The following is a 19,931-nucleotide window of genomic DNA, read 5'->3' as shown; positions in this document are numbered from 1 at the left end:
AATGCCAACATCTTAAGTAGAAATGCAGCTTATGCAATCTTGAAATTACTAAATATTTCTCAGAATTTATTTATATACTCACTTTTTGGTTTTCCTCTCTGCTTCAATGAAGGTTGTTTTTACATTCCATAGCTCATGTAAGAGGCTATGCAAGAAGTTAGTAATAAAATATTAATGTTGTCGTCCCACAGGACATATTGTTTATACCATCACAGATGCAGTTTACATCTCAGATCAGTAGAGCAATTTTTAAAAACCTCTTTTGAAAAAAGCAATTGGAGTATGATTATAGTTGTCCACAGTAGTTATATCATACAGCAAATTAGGAAATATATGTCAGGACTCATTATACTAATAGGAGTCTTGTAAGATTTTTAAACAATGTAAGTAGATGCCAGATTTGCAAGCTGATGACCCTTTTTTATACAATACTCTCAGTAGGGAGGAGAGAAAAAAAATATTGTTGACTTGAGAATGGCTGTAAAGTTAATGCTTCACAGGAGCCCAGAACACTAATCACCCTTCTTGAATGCAAGTTCTCCCTTTCTTTAGCTCTCTCATAAGCCACTCATTAGCCACTGCAGCTGAAAATTGGCAAATTTGTTTTCAGTGTCAGCTACCAACGTTTCAGTCCTGGCCAGATACAAAAGAGACAACAGTATACTTCCAATGACACTTTGTTTCCTGCAGTATTTGTAAAGAAACATTTTGTTTCAAAACCGGTTAAAATGGAGTTAGTTCTTACGTGTTTGTGCTCCATAAAATGCCCGCTGTGTACAGGGTGAGAACTGTAAAAATTATAATGCAGAGGATTGGAAATTCTCTTTCCTAAACAGCTACTTAAGTAACACATCTGGAGAAGGACATCTGCCAAATTTTTAGCAATCATCAGCAGCATCATTAACAAGGAAACCATTATGGTATGTGTAATGCTAATATTTAACTTATGCAACTAAGAGTTTGTCCTAATATGAAATTAAATTATGTACCAAATCAAAGGTTAGATCAAGATTTATGGTATTTCAATGGGCTCTATTTATTATCAAAGAGGGAGTTGTCAGACCTAATCTGAAGGGGGGAGGGTGGGGGGGTGGTTTATGCAGATATACAGCTGCAGCCAAGTCAAAGGACATGGGAATGCAGAGTGGGCAAGGGCAGGGAGTAAAGCTCCCTTAGTGCTCTGTGTCTGCAAGCTGAGGATTATTTGAACAGTGATCAAGTGTTCTCAGGAGACATGTTTTAATTAAATTCTGCTCAGCTAAGATGTTGGACAAGGACACAATTGTCAGCAAAAATCCATCCTAGATGAGATTGAATGCCAGCATCATGAGACCCTCAGAGTGTCCCTCAGTATTTCAGTTTGGTGGAATAGCAGTTGTATTACAGGTTGATGGTGCAGAAGCAAGAATAGTGCTCTTCAGGCTATGCCTACTGGTGTTGCCAATGTGCCCATGGAATATGATTTTCCAAGCTGTGGAGGAATGTACTCAACTCATCTCACAAATGAGAGGGGCCCAGGATGGGCATGCAGAGTACTTGTAATACCTCAGGAGCTCTTAGCTCTGATAGAGTTTATGTAGTTCTGGGGAAGACATTTTCTTTCTGACTTGATTTAACAAGTTTGTATTATTTTCTTCTTTACAAGGTTCAGCAGAATGGGAGAAGAGTAATACTGGAAAAGCATAATAATGTCTGTGTTGGTCAGTGATTTGGATGATGGGGCAGAGTGGACCCTCAGCAAGATTGCTGATGATATACAGCTCTGAGGGGTGCTGAGGGATCTCATCAGACTGGAGAAGGGGGCTGACAGAAACCTCATGAAGAAGAACATAGGAAAGTGTGAAGTTATGCACTTGGGAAGGAAGATCCTTAGGCAGTAGCACATGCTGGGAGACAGCCAGCTGTAAAGCAGCTTTGTAGAAAAGGACCCGGTAGTCCTGGTGGTCATGAGTCAACAATGTGTCCTTGCAGCACAAAAAAAAAAAAAAAAAAAAAAAAAAGGTTGATGTTGACCTGGGCTGCACTAGCTAGAGTAATGCCAGCAGAAAGGGGGAGGTGATCCTTCCCCTGTACTCATCCCTGGTGAGGCCACACCTGGAGTACTTTTCTGGACACCTCAGTACTGGAGTCATGGATGTATTGATGGTCTGAGCAATGTGGTCTGGTGAAAGGTGCCCCAGTCCATGGCAGAGGGGTTGGAACTAGATGGTTCTGAGGTCACCTCTAATCCAACCCATTCTGTGATTCAAGAGAGTCCAGTGAAGATGATAGGCAGAATCTGAAACACAAGACGTTCCCTTTAAACTTTAGGATTCATTTTTTTTCCTGTGACAGGAGCTGAGCACTGACTCAGGTTGTTCAGAATTGTGAAATCTGCATGCCTGGAGATATTTGAAAGCCTGGTCCTAGGCAACTGGCTTTAGATGACATAATTTGACCGGGGGGGGGCTGTACAATGAGTCCCAGAGGTCCATGCCACCTTCAGCTGTTCTGATGTTCTGTGATTCTAAGTAAGAATCTCACACAAAAGGCAGATCATTACAAAACCAGAGAAGGAAGGAAATAAAAGAACATGGCAAGCTAAGAGATGATAAGACTGAGTGAGTCTCAAAAGAAGTTTGCAATGGTAAATCTCCACAGAATAGGAGTTTCAAAACAATGACTCAAGGAACTATTTATCAGAACTGCAGTGAAACAGGATATTAGAAAAAGTACAGGCAATATAGAAAAAAAATGGTTTTCAGCAGATCTTCTGTGACTCACAGTCACAAACTGGCAGTATTTTCTGTGAAGTCAAAAACATCTGTTCTTTGCAGAAACAATTCCATGGAAACTCCACTCACTGAGTCTTCTAGATTTGATGTTACCCCACAGGGAGGTAGGCTGTACTGGAAATAAAAGATTCTGAGTATTATTCCAAGATAGAACATGTTCTCATGAAGGGAAAAGTTGTTGCCTACAGCAGAGAGAAATTATTTTCAAAGACTTCAAAATTACATATGCAAGAACCTGTCTCTGCATTTTCTCAGAAACTTTCATTTACATAGTTCTTTTGCCTTGCTTTCCCACCCCCAAGCTCCCACATTTTTTTTTTTAATGTAATATGTTATTCACTATTTTAGAATTGATGCAAAAGAATAGTATAATTTACCTATAGGATTTTTTTGATCAGTCCTTTAGACTGAAGTCTCTGTGTAATTTTGTGCAAATTCTTCAAGAATAAGATTAACCTTTTCATACCTTCGAAACTATACCAAGAGATGAAGATTCAGCACTTGGGCTTCTCTATGTCTTGCCTGTGTGATATGCCTTAGCTAGTAGCTCAGGTGTTGTATCTTCTCTTTAATGATCATAACCTTTTGCCACTTTTCCCACCCCAATTGTAATCAATGCCTGCATTAGTCATCCACAGCTACCCTAATTAGGAAGAAGTAATATATAGATCCTCAAAGAATTAGAGAGAGAGGAGACTGATGCATTGTGGTGTAGAGTACACATGGTAAGCAAAAGAGAGAATCTTACAGAAAAATAATATTTCAAACCAGTAAGTGGTTGGTTTATACTTTGCATAAACTAGGTGAGGTTTCTTCTCTAATTTTCCCAATTATTTTTCATGTGTCCTGGTTTTGGCTTGGATACAGTTAATTTTCTATTTCTTAGCTGCCAAGGTTCTTGTTTTGAATTTAGTATGAGAATAATGTTAATAACACACATGTTTTAGTTGTTGCAAAGTAGTGCTTTTCTTAAGTCAAGGACTTTTCAGTTTCCCATGCTCTGTCAGTGAGGAGGTGCAAAGAACCTGTGAGGAAGCAGAGCTAGAACAAATGACCCAAACTGGCCAAAGTGGTATTCCCTAAAGACCATCAGATTCAATCTATAAACTCACGTAGTTGGCTGGGAGCCAATTGCTGCTGGGGAACGGGGTTAGTGGGTGATGGCAAGTTTGTTGTGCATCACTTGTTTCTCTTGGGTTTCATTCGTCTCTGTTTTTCTCTCCTTTTTCATTGCTGTTATCATTAGGATTATTAATATTACTGTTGTAATTTACTGTAATTTCCGATTAAACTCTTCATATCTCAATCCATGAATTTTATTATTTTTCTGCTTATCTTCCCATCCCACTGGGGTGTGGGGAGTGGGCAAACATCTGCACGGTATTTAGTTGTTGTTTGGGGTTAAATTATGACAATATGCAATCTGAGTTTCTTGTTTGAAAATATTGTAATTAGGCATCACAATTTGATGCAAATTTACGTCAATAGAGGTTTTGTGACTTCGGTCACAAGAGGAAAATTTTTCACAATGAAAACAGTCAGACATTGAAATAATCTCCCCAGGGAAGTGGTGGACTTCCCATCCTGGTCACTTGTGTGAGCTGGACAGGGCTCTGGGCCATCTTTTCTACACTGTGCTTTTGCTTGGAAAGGTTGAATGAGATGATCACTGAGATTCCTTCAAACCTGGCATTCTATGGTTCTATGATTAAATAGTTATGGAACTGTGTCAGAAAACTTTAAATGTGTACAGGGCTATTTGTTGCCCTTGCAACTGAGCTGGAATAGCAACTGTAAAACAACTAGAAACTGATTATATTTAATATTTTTTTACAATTGCTTGCTCTAATTGGAGTTTGATTTGCTACAGAAATAGGATCTATTTATATGAAGAGACTAATGATACATGAGATGTTTTGTGGCCATCCATATGTTCTGTGACCAGAACAGCTGACTATGCTTATCAATCTGGTTGTGAGGCTGAGACCTAATTCAAATGAGAACCAAAACACCAGAGAAATACTACAGAAGAAATAGACACTTATTTAGGGCTTATGTGTGCCAGTGGAAGCTGAAGAATTTTGCAGTAAGTTGTGTATAGGCTTCTCAAGAGCACAGATATTTAGTGTGTCCCATTGTAATAGTGCTGATGGTAGAGAAGGTATATCTTCTTAAAATTCACAATTCAAAGTTAGGCACCTACATTAGGCACATAAATAGCACAAGGGGGACTTATTTTCTTCAGAATACACCAGTTCGCAGAAAGATGCTTGCCTCAGTCCATTTATGTCATCCCTGCTCTTTCCCTACTGAATGCTCCACCTGCTGGGCTACAAAATCAGCCATCCCTCCCCTTATCTTCTTAAGGCCCAATGATGCTAGAATTTTTAGCCTCAGCATGTCGCAGCAGTGGCAGAATGAATGAAGATGACTTGTTCTCCTTCCCTTTTAACTATTCTCAGGTGTTATCATGGAAAATGCAAAATATGGAGGGTGAATAATTTTCTTTTGGCTGAGGAGCATAATGAAATTGTGCCAAATACTCTGCCTAGTTGTAACTGCTGGGATATTGTAGTATAATGGGCATTGCCTGGACTGTCCCTGAAGGGCAGGAGGCGCAGCTGCAGGGCTTTGCTCTCCTCTTGGTGCTGTTGGCTGTGTGCTCTGAGGGTCACTAGGCCCATACAGCTGAATCTGTGCTTTGGGAGACTGTGGCAAGGGAAGACTATCCAAAATCAGCTTTGATTTTAGTTCTTCAGCTTAGTCAAATTGACAGTGTCTTAAGGCACAAACAGTGATAGAATATTTAGGGGAGCTTTTGGTGAAAATTTGGGTGTCTATGAACTGTAATGTGATTTGGTCTCTTTACTTTGATTAACTGCAATTCATTTGGGTGCACAATTGACACCTACTGGGGAGATTTTGTCCTAACAGCTTGCAGACCTGTTTCAGTTATTGCTGTCCAACTCTTTGCAGACTGAATGGACTAGATTCTTGTCTGAAAATGTTTAGTCTGGAGGAATTCAGTAAATGTAAGTGTGTTTTCAAAATATTTAAACTCAAGAGATGTTTCAGGTAGTATAAATTTCTTCCTGAGTATAAAATTGATACTTTCCAACAAGAGTGAGAATGAAAGGAGAAGCAGTGATAGGTAAAATTTTATTAAAATTTAATCTCCCCCTACAAATCAAGACGTGTTTGGGTTCTTCAGTACTGGGGATGACTTGGTACTGAAGTTACTTCAGTGCATTAAGTCCCCTCTGAGGACTCACTAATACCCTTTATGTGAGTGATAGCATAATTCTGTGCAGAAGATAATTACTGCTCTGCACTGGGGAGACACTTGATGGTTAGGGGATGTTAGTGGGTCAGGAATATCATGTGTTATTCTTGATCCTGCTAGAATAACTTCTTGATTAAAGCAAATGAAAAGACCAAGAGTCATTCCTTAAATTTATTCCACTGTGATAAATGCTAGATATCTTCCTGCTTAATTGGTTTATTTAGTAAAAAAAGTAACAATGCAATATTTGCAGGTGAAAAATTGTACCTTTTATATTTATTCCTGAGGTAATAATGTGACAAAAATAAGAAACATGATCATCCAATCATCTTCTACTTTCCTGTGTTTGTATATGAAAAATATTTTCTTCATGGAGAAATGACAAAGAAAAATGATATAGCAATCTTCATAGAAGATTTTATATTAGATTGTGTAGTTCTTAAAAAAAAAAACCCAAGTACTAAACGTTTTAAAATTTATTGAATTTTAATTTAATATTGATATGAAAACTTCCTCACTCTGAACGTTTGTCTTAAGTGGAATAGGTAGGCGACAGTTTTTATTTGCTTCTGAATACAAGCAGTGCAATGAATTCTTCATTTCAGAAAATATGAAGTAAAAAGCTGTGCTCCTAAAAGCAGCAAGACTTTTTAGGTAAGTTTTATCACTGTGAGGCCTAAGAAAGTGCAGGAACTCACTGGCTGATTGATATAGACATGAGACCACAGCTGCCCAAAGATGCACGAGTTGTATACCTCTGTCCAGCTGATGCTGCTTCCATCCCTATTTCCAACATTTTCTATTGTAGGGAAAAATGAAAAGGTTGTGAAGGAAAATATTATCAATGGCAGCAAGTTCCAAATCTGGGGTGGGTTGCACCTACTGCTGCATAGCTTTTAGCTCTACACTCTTGAGAATAACTACTCAGCACTGAAAGTGACTTTGAGAGTTCTTAGTACTGAAAGGTTTTAAAAGATGGTTAGGATTTTTTATACACCTCCAAAGGAAAAACAGAGATCTGCACAACTTGTTTATGCATAAGTACTTGAAAGAAATGTCCGCTGTGTAATTTGCATAATGCTGTTATCGCATCAAGACTGGTAAAATAGGGCTCAGTGGAAGAGTTTATAAAGAGTGTTTTTCAGGATATGATAATTTCAAAAAAGTCTAATCAGGTAATAGTATTATTTAAACTTAACATGAATTATCAGAGAAACAGTTATGTACATCCACTGACATTGCTATGGCAGTTCTAAAATGATCTGTACAAAGTTTTTGAACAAAATGTAAACATAATGGTAATGCTGAAAATATTTAATCTAAATAAAATAATGACATTAGTGAAGGAAGGTTTGTGTAATATTAAGACGGGGTTGTTTTTTAACATTTTACGAAGGATTTTTTTTTATTTTGGGGAGGTAAGGGAAAGAGAATTAAAGTTTTTTGTCACTGTAGTCAAAAATCCTTGCCAAAAAGGACATTTTATGAACTAGAATTGTCTTTCTAAAGGAGAAAATAAAATATGAGAATCAATTGTGTAGATAAACATACATAAGCTATGGCTCTGTATAAGAAATCCATATAGCTCAATATAATTCTGTATAACACATTTCTGCCCGTCACCTCAATTTATCCTTACCATTATGCGAACAGAATATGTACTGAAATTCCCATAGAAGTGTGATACGAAATCCTGCTAAAATATGCTACAAGTAATCCAAATTTCCTATGGTATTATGTTATTTTGGAGATATTTAGGAGCTTAATTTTATAAAAATTGAGACTGTGTGAAAATGAGAACCTAGGGAGGAAAGAACCAGAATTACTGGTATGTCATTTTGGACATTAGCCAAAATTAGACATTATCCTTTTTGCTATTCAGAGTTAAATACTGACCTTTTTGATGGCTATTTGTGGGACTTCTGTAGTCTCAGTTCCACTACTGTTGTTCAATAGTGATGTTTTATATGCTCACAGCCAATCTGATTCAAAGACCAGAGAACCTATTTGTGGATAATTTTTATAATTCAGGAGGCTTTGGATCCGAACTCATGACTGTAGCCTTTATGAAATGTATTATTCTTCTAGATAGGCTTGTGCTGATCCAAGTTTTTTTCCTAGATGATAGCAACATAGTAATGCATGTGTTAGATAATAGGAAAAAGTGTCCCTATGCTATACGACAACAGGACTTCCCATGGAACTAAACAGACTGCCTGTTAACATTTAATGGTCCAAGAGGGAGGGAGAATAGAGGGAAGAGAGCAGGGGAAAGAAAGAAGAAAGGAAGAGGACAGGAGGGAGATCATACCACAATAGAAGGGGAAGGAGACTATATTGATTTTCCCAGTTAAAGCAAATATTGTTAGATCTGCTGAGCTGAGGAGGAGACTACATACTCTATTCTAAAATTTATCATTGCATTTTGTTTCTTTACAACAGTGTGCCTGGAGTGCCTGGTTCTGCCATGCAAGATAATTTTTAAAATACAGTAGAGTCTACTTTGCAATAATTAGGAGAGAAAAGTGAAGACTAACACAGCCATAATGCGAGTCATTAGGCTTAGATGGTGATCTTTACTCCAGCAAAAATGAGGTTTCTTGCTGCTGAAGATGAGTTTCATTGTGCTCATCTCCTGGGACTGCATGAACTATCACTTGTCAGCCAGGTGCTTAATGCTGTGCTTGAAGTAGGTCATAGCTTCCTCTTTCTTTGCTCCAGCTGAGAGTCCTTTAAAGTGCACTTTTTAGGCCTGTTTAAATTGGTGCAACCTTTGAGTTTACACAATTTCTTTCATGTGCAGCCATTCCATTTCTCACGAAATGGTACTTGCACGGTGTGGGGAAGAGGGAGATACCACCATAGGCTTCATTTATGCCCATGTTCACCAACAGAAGGACAATAAACATCCACTTGTTCTATGTACAGTAGTCATATGTTTGGGAGTAAGCTTTCCCTCTAGGAAGTACAGGTGAACTGCTCATGGGGCCGCACCATGTTTAAAAAATATTGCTTTTATGTTCCAAATCAGGGGCAGCTTGAGAGGCCTAAGCCTGTGATTGTCCCATTTTATTCTTGCTTCCCTGCTAGCAACATGTGAAACAGCTGAAAAACAGGTAGAGAGTCCTCTCTTGTGGAAGATCAAACACTCTCATGTGGGAGACCAAATATTGCCATGACACATTGATAAGTAATTAAAATGTGTGCATGTTATACGAAAATAAGCCATAGACCAGGTTTCTTGGTACTTATTTCTTAGTCTAAAAGTGAGCCAGTTCCATGTATTGCAGTTCTGTTTTCAGCTCTGGTTATTTGTGACCTCGAAATGATCCTTGTCACTCCACAGTGTTGTGTTCAGTTTTATGCTTTAAAGTATTGTTGAAGGTAAAGGAAATAACTGTTACAATCTGAATTCCTTGGAACAAGGTTAGAAGTTATGAAGCTAAATTAAGGCTTCATGTATTGTCAAGAATTAAATAAAGCAGGAAGAATGTGTTACTTTTTACTGGACATTTTCTCAATTGGCACTGTACCAAACTTTCTTCCTTAATACTTAGTTGAAACGTATTGCTTAGATCATAACATTACAGTAATTTAAAAAAATTATGAGGCAAGTTTTCATTATATATGACTACATAATTTTCTAACTGCAATTATATGCAGATTCAGCAGCGATGAGATGAGAATAATAAAAAAGAGGTACTTTAAAATCTTCACTGAATTTCTCCCATAATCCTTCTCCTATTCTGAACAGCTGTCCCACTGAGGGCCCTGCAGATGGAGCATCTGTGATAATCTGTATTTCTCTAGCAGAGAAGTATTTGATTGTATATTTTCTAACTAGCCTGCAATGGCTAGATCTTTTAGGCAGTGAAAGAAGAGGAACAGCAGTTGCCATTATAAAAGAAAGCTGTCCACTGGCATTTATCTTCCTATGCATTTTGCTCAGTAATTCACTTAGTCTAAACTATGAATCATCAGACTGAATCCCAGGAAGAGAAAAAAACAGATAGCCACTGTATTTTATAGGACTGATTAGTTTTCCACTGTATCTCAACAACTGTAGTTTATTCTATCTGGCAATAAAGTGGAAAAAAGCAAAACATTTTTTCTTACTTGGTCAATTTTGACTACTTTATTGAGCAACGTCTCTGTGACTGTAGATATGAAAAAGCACATAGTTTATGTTCAAAAAACAAGCAAATAAAAATGGTGGAAATAGCTACAGTCTGAAGATAGCAAAATGTTTCATTAGTATTTTCCTGACACATCTTCTATGACAGATTTTAATAAGAGGTAAGTGGTCAGGACATCTTAAATGAGGAGCAGGAAAGATTAAGGTGATAGGGTTCACCTGACTACAGGTTAGTGCTGTGCAATCTTTCAAGGTATTCTCATAGATAATCCATGTTTATGTGCATGTAGACACAATGCACAAGATACAGTCTAGGTAAGCTGATATTTAGATACAAAAATTATGAATAAGGTGCTAAATGGAATAAGAGATTAGATAATTTGTCTTGCATGAATGCATCTGGTTGCAAAGCAGCTAGAATTTTCTGTTGATTCTGTTTGCTTTATTTGAGGTATTACACCCCACAGTAAGAATATGTGTTGAATTAATCTCTTTGTCACTGTATGAGTGACAGAAAAAGTCCATGGGATAAATATTAGTTGACTTCTGCTCATTTATAAGCCAGTTACTCTATCAGTGTTGAACTTTGAGGGTTTCAGTACTATTAAATTTTTCTGGATCTGCTCTGTGGTCTGACTCTCAGTAACCAAACCAGCACAATTTTATTTTTGAAAACTTGACTGAGATTTTGGCAAGAAATCCAGTGTTGGTAAACCTCCAAGCAACTGCATCACTGAGACAGGCATAATAAATGGCTAAGCCCAAACCCAGAAGCCTAAACTCCTTTGCAGTTACAACTCTGTCTAGGCAAGTAGTTTCATCCATTAAATTCACGATTTTTCCAATCTTAAAATTTTTTATAAACTTATGAGACTGATCATGATCAGGATGTGGGAGTAGTTGGGGATTTTGAAGGGGAAAAAACCAAAATCCTAAAACCATTCCAGTGAAGATCAAGATAACACAGAAGCATTGCCTCCTATTCACTAATATGTGAAATTTGAGTAATCCATTTTTTGATGACCATAATGTTTCCCTAGAATGCAAAGTGCTATATTACACCCTTTGGAATACAAGCTGTAGTAAGATTCCCAAGACCCATATTGGCAGAATTTCTCTCTTTGTGTCAGTAGTGCACTCATCCAGATTGAGAACAAAATCATTCTTTTGCCTCAGAGCATTACAGAGTGCATTGTGCAACCTTTGGTATAATGATTCTGTATTTTAGAGTTCAGAGCCATATTGATTTGGCATCTAAATTTAAACTTTGTCCCAGTGTAAGTACACATATCTTTGTGTGGCCTTATTTCTGGTTTTTCATATCTTAGATAAAACATGTTTGCTAAAAATAAATAATTGAAATCATTTAACATTTCAAAGTGATAAGTCAATAACATTTTTGGTAAGTAAAGTCCATTATTAACAGTCCACACACAGAGGTTATCTTTAATCTCCTGTGTCCAATCTAGATTTATAGAAGCAATTTTAACATCATGAAAGCAAATGCTGATGAAAAATGGAGAGGAAGAAAGAGGTAAAGAATCCATCTCTCTTTTTTGCTGTCTTTCATCTATAAAATAAACTCTAAGATTCTCATCTATTTCATTAAAGGTCTTCCCTGAGCCTCCTTTTCTCCATGCTAAACAGCCGCAGCTCCCTCAGCTGCTCCTCATAAGATTTGGATTCCAGACCCTTCACCTGCTCTGTTGCCCTTCTCTAGACACACTCCAGCACCTCTATTTCTTTCTGTCAGGGAGAGCTGAAGTGGAAGCCAAAAGGAGAACTGGATTCTCATTGTAGGAGTGGAATCATAGGGGCTGAGGTTGAGGAGCAGAGTTAGATGTGAACATTTCCTAGAAAGAAAAGCTAGGAAAATTTTCTTCAGACATTCTGCACTGGACAAGAGTAGTAAAGGCTATGGTATAGGCCATAGCCTCCATTTAATCTACTTGGTTCAGTTTTATTTCCATTTTTTATGAATTGTCAGTTACTTTTTCAGATCTGACACCTTTGACAAATATTCTTCCTCTTGAACTCTTGAAGATATATTGTGCATATTTTTGTTCTCCTCAGATTTCCAAAGCACAGTTTGGGAGAATTCATTTTCAAAGCTCCGTTTCAACAATATTTTTCAAAATGGCTGGCACAGCTTTGATTTATGATTTACATCATAACACCTATAGTAAAACAATCTGCTCTTGTTTAAAAACATTCGGTTCTTTCATTTTTACTTTGCTTTTCAGCAAGTTATATAAACTGCAGCAGTTCCACCACCTGCTGCCTATGCCAGATGAATTTATATTAACATTTTAGTTCAGATCAGGAGTGGACTTTTGAAGCAAATGTTTTGTCTGCACCCCACTTACTAAGCTTTGTTTTGCAAGATGGAGTTGTTTCACAGTGTGTGACATGGGTTCATCTTAACTGGTACCAAACAGGAATTGTGCTGCAGGAGAGTACGTTATACCCTTCAGCAGCCAATGGACATACAGCCCATGGGACCAGATAGAGCTAGACTGAGGTAAAAACCTTCTGAAAAACATCTGGTGTGGACATCTGGTCTTCAACCTCAACTGTTTCCCTCTATAAAGCTACTTGTATTATTCAGCACTATTTGCTAATATACACACCAATATCTGCTCCCGCATTTGCAGAATTTGTGGATAAACATGTATTTTGCTGCTTAACTGTAATTTGGGTCATCATGACCAGACTGCAGTTCTCCATTCTTTCTCAGACTCCATTCATTAGGGGATACCCCTTGTTCCTGCCCCAGATCAGACCCTGCCACTGATTTCCTGTACATTTTATTCCATAGTTTTTGATCAGCACTACAGCTACAAACTGTCTTCTGGGATGAGCAAAGTTTGCAAATTTTATCATGAGGTTAATGTTAGCACTTTATTACACACTGAGGCACAAGTAATGACTACAAAGTTGAAGAACTCAAGTTCTACATACAACATCACAAAATACAAAACTATGGAAGTTGGAAGGAGATTATAGTTTTTCTGGTTTTAATTTACTTGTTTTTACTGAACATAATTGTAGACAGTAGAGAATTTAAAGACAAGATGAAAAATGCAATAATGTCTTTCATCAAAAGAAGCATGGATGAAATTTCCCAAAAGCACCATAGTGGGAAAAAGAAAAGAGTAGTGTTTTTAGTCAGTTCTAAAGTCATTGATGGGAAGAGCAGAATAACAGAAATGCACGTTGGAAAAAAAAAAAGTATTCTGAAGGAGAGACTGCAGGTGAGCTACAGGATTTGGTATGTCAGTGGAAAGAGAATGGAGATTTCTGCTGTCTTGGGGCAACTGTAGGACTCTGGGAAAGTGTTTGGCTTTGGCAAAAGGAACAAAACAAACTGAGCATGGAGTAGGGAGTGCAGCTTAAGTGCAAGGGATGGCAGTGGGCAGCCATCTCAACCCACACTGGCAGAAACGTGCCAGAGAGAGCTTTAAAGAGTTTCCTGCAGCTTGGAAAATCACTGAGCTGTCTGAAATCAGACCTGGAAACAGGAGCCTGTTTGCAACAATGCACAGGGCAAGCTGAGAGTTGTTATTTGTGTCCTTTCTGACCCTGTTTGGAGGATTTTCTGTTTAAAAGTTAAATATTCTAAATTTTTTTTTTAATTTATTTTTTTAATGTTAAAAGCCTTCAATATTTCTTGGAAAATTCACTATAGAAGACCTGAGCAGATTAATACCCAAGTACTGGCGGACTTGAGCTGGGAGTTTATTAAAGGACACTTTTGAAAAAGATTAAATATTAGCCACTCTTTTCTTGTGGAAGTGCATTACAAATCAGGATATTACATTATTTTTCCAGGTGATAAATTATAACTGACAACTAAAGGACAAGTCTGACTTGAGGAGGAGCTGAAAGCTTACCCAGTTTGCCATTTCCAAAGGGACTAGTGCTTGCTTGGTACAGGGCTCAAGTCCCCACTTGTGGGAAACTGACATTCATAAATAAGCCTGTGGCTTGATCTCCCTTTAGGTTGTTTGACTGTTGTGCCTGCCAGTTCCTTCTGCTGCTATTTGCAGGCAGTAAATGTGTTTGCATACCATCTGCAGTAAGTCTGATGCAGCCAAGGTGATACTGGTAACTGGCTTGACTTGTACTTGTTCAATAATTTAGTTCAGGCTTCTTTCTAGCTGGCTATGCAGGTGAGCATCTTTTTTTACTGCCTATTGTCATGGTTACAGGACTGGCTGCATGTCTTCTTCCCTCTATGAGTTTTCTGAGTGCAATAGGAGAGCTGTCCTTGCCTGGAGTACAGCAAATCTTCACTGACAGACTTGGATGTGGCACACTGGCCTGTAAATGAGCATTGGTTTATTTCAACATATCTAGTAGAATTCAAATATATGCACTGCATACACTAATATTAGTTCTTAACTGCTAGTAAGTGGGAAGTTAGTTGAAGTAATTCCATTTTCTTAAATCTGTATCGTTAACTCTTGGTTTTAATTAGCATTTTGAAGTATTGCTAGAAATCCCTGCCAGGAAAAATATCTATATGTTTTCAAACACATTAACATACACAAAATACTGTTCCATTTACATTAGTGTGTTATATAAACAAAAGATTGTCAGAGCTGGTGCTACTACATCATACTGTTTTGTGTAGCACTTGTCCGTTTCCTGAAAATAATCAAGTCTTTGGTGAAGGACATGCTGTCTGTCTCCCTGATTTGTGTCTGGACTGGCCCCAGTGAAATGCCCCCAGCCTGCAGCCCAGGAGCTCCTCTCTGCCAGGCAGCTGCAGAGCCGGACAGATGGCCGGAGTGGAGGGCACAGCTGGTTTTTTCTTTTCCGGGGTAAAATCAGTTTACCCGTGTGGAAACAATTCTTAAAACTTCTTACTGATTCTTTATATTTAAAAAGCTTACAGGATAGATGACCTCATTGGGCAAAAGGAACATTAACATTGGTATGATTAAAAGTTATTTGGGTAGGATAGTTTTCCAGCACTTCCTATGGTTTTTTGAAAGCTGATTCCATTCATCTGAAGCTGGTTTTGTTTCATGTAGATTTTTCATGAGGGTTTTGTTGTTTTATGCGTTCCTTAGAGATTCATAAAAATGTATGTGTTGACATCTAGAGTGTTCAGAGTGTGACTTAACTGCTGAAGGTAGGAATCAGTGGTAGGTGTGCTAAATATTGCTACAGACAAAGTCTAAAAGAAGGGCAGGTACTCTGATCTCAGACTGCAAACTGTGTTTTAACATTACCACAATAAAAAATGAATGGATACCAGTTTGCATTTAAATGTATTTACCCCTCATGTTTTGATTTCTAGGAACTTTGAACCAAAAGAACTGGGGCAAGAAATATTCTGCCTGTAATGGTGCCAAACAATCGCCTATTAATATAGATGAAGACCTTACCCAAGTTAATGTAAATCTGAAGAAACTTAAATTCCATGGATGGGAAAAGGAAACTTTGGAAGATACTTTCATTCGCAACACTGGCAAAACAGGTAAAAAAGTCAGATTTCGTGTTTGGAGTTAAGAGGTCTGAAAAGTGATATATGACAAACAACTAACCAAGGACTTTTACTGAATCATTTTCATTTCACTTAGCTGATGCATTCTGAATTTATCTATTAAATAAATCAACAAAACAACAGTGATGACAGTAGCTAAATGAAACAGAAATCACACAAACAAAAATTATGTGCGTGGACAGATAGAGCCAAAGCAATCACATAGTGACTATCAACCCACCACGGGTATGTCATTAAATCTAAACAGTAAATTGGCATTTGCTGTGAAATTATAGTAATTATTACTGTATGTCTAGAGTCTGTAATGGGTAGGCAAAAATGATTTTTTAAAAGTACAAATAAATTACCTACTTATCTGAAAGCACTTCATGGATGAGTTGAAGTTACAAAAAACTCAGGTTGGGATTTATCTCACCTACACATAGACACATATAATACAAAAACTTTCATCTGAATTACTCACATAGACACCTCCTAATAGTCAAAGAAGAGAAATGTGTGCTTTTGTGTTCTGATTTGTTTTACCAATCTTAGAAATACATTTTAGAAAGAAGTGATTTACATCTACAAGTGCTTATTTTTCCCAGCTATGAAAAAAGCTTATGGTGTCATCTAAATTGTCAGACAAATATTTTTACAACCACTTATAAATCCAGGAATGCAGTAACTAAAAGCTACTTGTTAGAAGTACTGTTCCTTGTTTTGGGCATGAGTATGGAGGAAGGTACCTTGTAACAACTGTCTTTGACCTTCTACCTGTTCCAGTGGGGCTCCTAGATCAGCTTTTTTGCTTTAGTTTAGTTTAGTTTGATTTAGTTCAGTTCAGTTTAGCGTCACTGCTCCTAATTTCTGTTCTTTCTGTCATGTACTTCCTACATACCACTACACAAATCACTTACTTCCCTCCTAGCTGAGACAAATATTACTTTTTCTTTTCAAAATGCCCCTGAGAAAATGTTCTCTTAAGTCCTTAAAAGTGAACTGAGATCTTTCTCATCTCTAGCAATCTGGGTGTTTTCAAGGAACTGCTAAGCTTGTTTAAACGGTCTTCAAAGTTTTGAGGAAAGGAATGTAGGGAAAATGAACTCCATCAGTGCTGTTTTATCAAGAGATCAAGCAGTTCACAGGTGCTGGAGATGATAAAGACAAAATGTGGGGCTTCAGTCTATGCCATCCTGCTCATTCTCTCCAGAAGACAAATGCTCTGTCCCATCTACAGTTTGTGTACAGCTATGTCCAGCTGAAGATCTGTCATTGTTTTTTCCCATGGGAGAAAGCTCCAAAACTAAGGAGTCTTTCATCAGGACAGTCCTCCTAGAAGCTGATAAAAATATTCTTTGGTAATGTTGCCTCATGATTTGTATATATAATTGCCGTAAAAATGGGGGGCAGGTGTGTATTTTTGATTTTGTTAGAAACACAGACCCTTTCAGGAAGGTATGTACTTTAGGAATTTATTTTTTTAGACAGCCAGCTGGTGGCTAGATCAGCTTTCTGAGCTTTTTAGTGTAGTTCTGTGTCTAGTTTCAGATAACGGGAAACGAAATGCACTTCATTAAATTACTATTTTATGAACTACAGCATGAAATGAAACGTATTCACCATGCTAATAGTAAATTACCACACTTTTTACTTAGTTTAAGTAACCAATTTCCTGTCAAATTGCTTATGAAATACAGAGAAATAAGTATATCATATTTAACTTCTAGCACCTAAAATTGAAGTATGAGAATTATAGATGCCTTGGCTGGATTTTTTATTCATACTCCTTTTTTTCCCCTCTTTCTCAATTTTTTCAGTGGAAATTAACCTGACAAGTGATTATTATGTGAGTGGAGGTGGGTTAGACACCATATTCAAAGCAAGCAAGATCACTTTTCACTGGGGAAAATGCAACGCATCATCAGATGGATCAGAACATAGTCTAGAAGGACAAAAATATCCTCTTGAGGTAAAGTATAGAATTGATTTTGATGATTTCAACCATTTGACCTTCTGTGACATTACTACTCTACAATTTTTTTTTCTCTCAAATCTATTTGCAAATATAATCATTCACTTAAATCCAAATTAAGAATAAATGAGGCATTTTAGAAGGGCAGTGTAATGTGTTAGTGGCATGTTAAGAATGCCTAAACTGCATTTTTTCCCATCTTCCAAGATGGTATTAGATGTCAGTTCTGCTAATCTGACAAAGCTCTCACTAAATGTTAAGATCCTATGAATTTGGCCCATCATATTCCACATCAGTTCATTGCTCAAAGAGTAAATGGGCTTTTCAAAGTCAGGGCTTTACTGAGAGCCCATGGGAGCTGCTGGGCCTTACAGACACAAAGCGTGGTCCGTGCTGCTGGGCTGCAAAGAGCTGACAGTGGTGTGCCAAGAGCCACATGAGCAGATCCTGAGTGCAGCCACACTGAGAGGCAGACAGGCCAGCGGCCCCCTGGCTGCTTTGGCAGAACAGGCTGCAGCAGCATGGGAGGGGGGTGGAGGAGAGGAGCAGCCCTTCCTGGGACGCACAAATGCCAAACTCTCATCCCTCAACATGTCATTGCATCATCTTCCAGTTCGAAAGAGGCAGTTGTGGCAGTCAACTGTGCTGTTCCTCATTCCCGGCATTTGAACTTCTATGTGAAAGCAAAGCAATAGTGCCGGGGCTTGCCTATACATGGGGAAGAGTGGTGAACCAGGATCAGTCCCTGGGCAGTGTAATTTCTTTCACCTCACTAGCCACTTAAAAATTCCCAAATCACACGCCATCTGTACTGACAAGGCATCACAGAGAATGCTGTATTCCATCATCATCTCGTACAAAGCTACTAGTAGTAGTCACTCCCCAATACATGTTGGTTATACAGGTTGTTTTTACATAGCTAATTATTAATGAATTCCATTCTGCATCCTCAGATAAAACAAATGAGAGGTAAAAAACCCCTACATTTGTTTAAAATTTTTTGTTTGGGTGGTTTGTTTTCCTCAAAATGGGAATATAAATCATGGTATTGCTGAAATTTTACAAATTTTTTATATATAACATTTGAATATTTTTTTAATTGCAGATGCAAATCTACTGCTATGATGCAGATCAGTTTACAGACTTTGAAGAGGCAGTTAAAGGAGGCGGAAAGTTAAGAGCTTTATCAATTTTGTTTGAGGTAAACAAAATATATCTTTGTGTCATTTAATAAGCCTTGAAACACAGCGGATGTTTAAACTGAATTTAACTGGTTACAATGTATGATCACTAAGTTAAAAAATTTAATGTATCTTTCTAATTTATTGTTGCAGAAAAGCAAATGGGCAAAATAAGTTTGTTTGGCTTTAAATCATCTATAATTTTGTAACTTTCAATCTTTTTTTTGTGAAGCCTGTACTGTTAAAATATGCAATTTTTTTTTTTTAACAGATTGGACTAGAGGATAATCCAGATTATAATCCAATCATTAATGGAGTAGATAGTGTTAGTCGTTTTGGTAAGTTTGCCTCCATTTTTTATTGATTACTGATTATTAACTAAATTCCACCTCAGTGTGATTATGAAACCTTTAAGACATTGAGGAGCATGGTTCTCTATTGCTCAGTCATGTTTTTTTTGTTAGAAATTACAGAAGTCATCTGGACAGATGAGAAATGGACAATCACCAACCACATGAAATCTAACATAAACAAGTGCCAGATTCTGCTCCTGGGAAAGGGCAGTCCTGGTTATATATACAAACCAAGGAGTGAGAGTCTGAAGAGCACCTCTTCAGAAGAAGATTTGGGGTTTGGTTTAATGGCAAGTTGAACATGAGTAAGCAGTGCCCTGGCAGCCGGGAGGGCCAGCCCTGTCCTGGGGTGCAGCAGGCACAGCATCACAGCCGGGCAAGGGAGGGGATTGTCCCACTCTGCTCTGCACTGGGCAGCCTCACCTGCAGTGCTGGGGGCAGCTCTGGGTGCCACAATGTAAGAAGGACATCAACCTACTAGTGTGCATCCAGAGAAGGGCACCCAAGATTGTGAAAGGTCTTGAGGACAAGGAGTGTCTGAGGTCACTTTGTTGAGCTTGGAGAAGGGTGCCTCATCACGGTCAAAAACTTCTTCAAGTGGGGCAACAGAGAAGCATTTGCTGATCTCTGTGTTGGTCAGTGATAGGGCATGATAGGGATGAAGCAGTGTCAGAACTTCAGATTGGGCATTAGAAAAGGCCCTTCACTGAGATGATGATCACTGACAGCCTGGGAA

At 37.9% G+C, this 19,931-nt stretch overlaps 1 protein-coding gene across 9 annotated transcripts in view; it reads left to right on the top strand.

Annotated features, from left to right (window-relative positions):
• The window catches only part of PTPRZ1 (protein tyrosine phosphatase receptor type Z1), a 131,708-nt gene that overhangs the window by 56,793 nt on the left and 54,984 nt on the right, over positions 1-19,931 (top strand). For all 9 annotated transcript variants that reach the window (XR_012052609.1, XM_072921301.1, XM_012568939.5 and 6 more), the window contains 4 exons: positions 15,501-15,680; positions 17,507-17,658; positions 18,767-18,862; positions 19,114-19,180. Coding sequence is in view for 8 of the 9 variants with exons in the window: in XM_072921301.1 (XP_072777402.1) it covers positions 15,501-15,680; positions 17,507-17,658; positions 18,767-18,862; positions 19,114-19,180 (495 nt within the window). In the remaining variant the exon portion in view is untranslated. The remainder of the gene's footprint in view (positions 1-15,500; positions 15,681-17,506; positions 17,659-18,766; positions 18,863-19,113; positions 19,181-19,931) is intronic.

This window comes from Taeniopygia guttata, chromosome 1A, assembly GCF_048771995.1.
Source record: "Taeniopygia guttata chromosome 1A, bTaeGut7.mat, whole genome shotgun sequence".
Taxonomy (NCBI): domain Eukaryota; kingdom Metazoa; phylum Chordata; class Aves; order Passeriformes; family Estrildidae; genus Taeniopygia; species Taeniopygia guttata.
The sequence above is the reverse complement of the archived record's forward strand: the minus strand, read 5'-3'. Positions and strand labels throughout refer to the sequence as shown.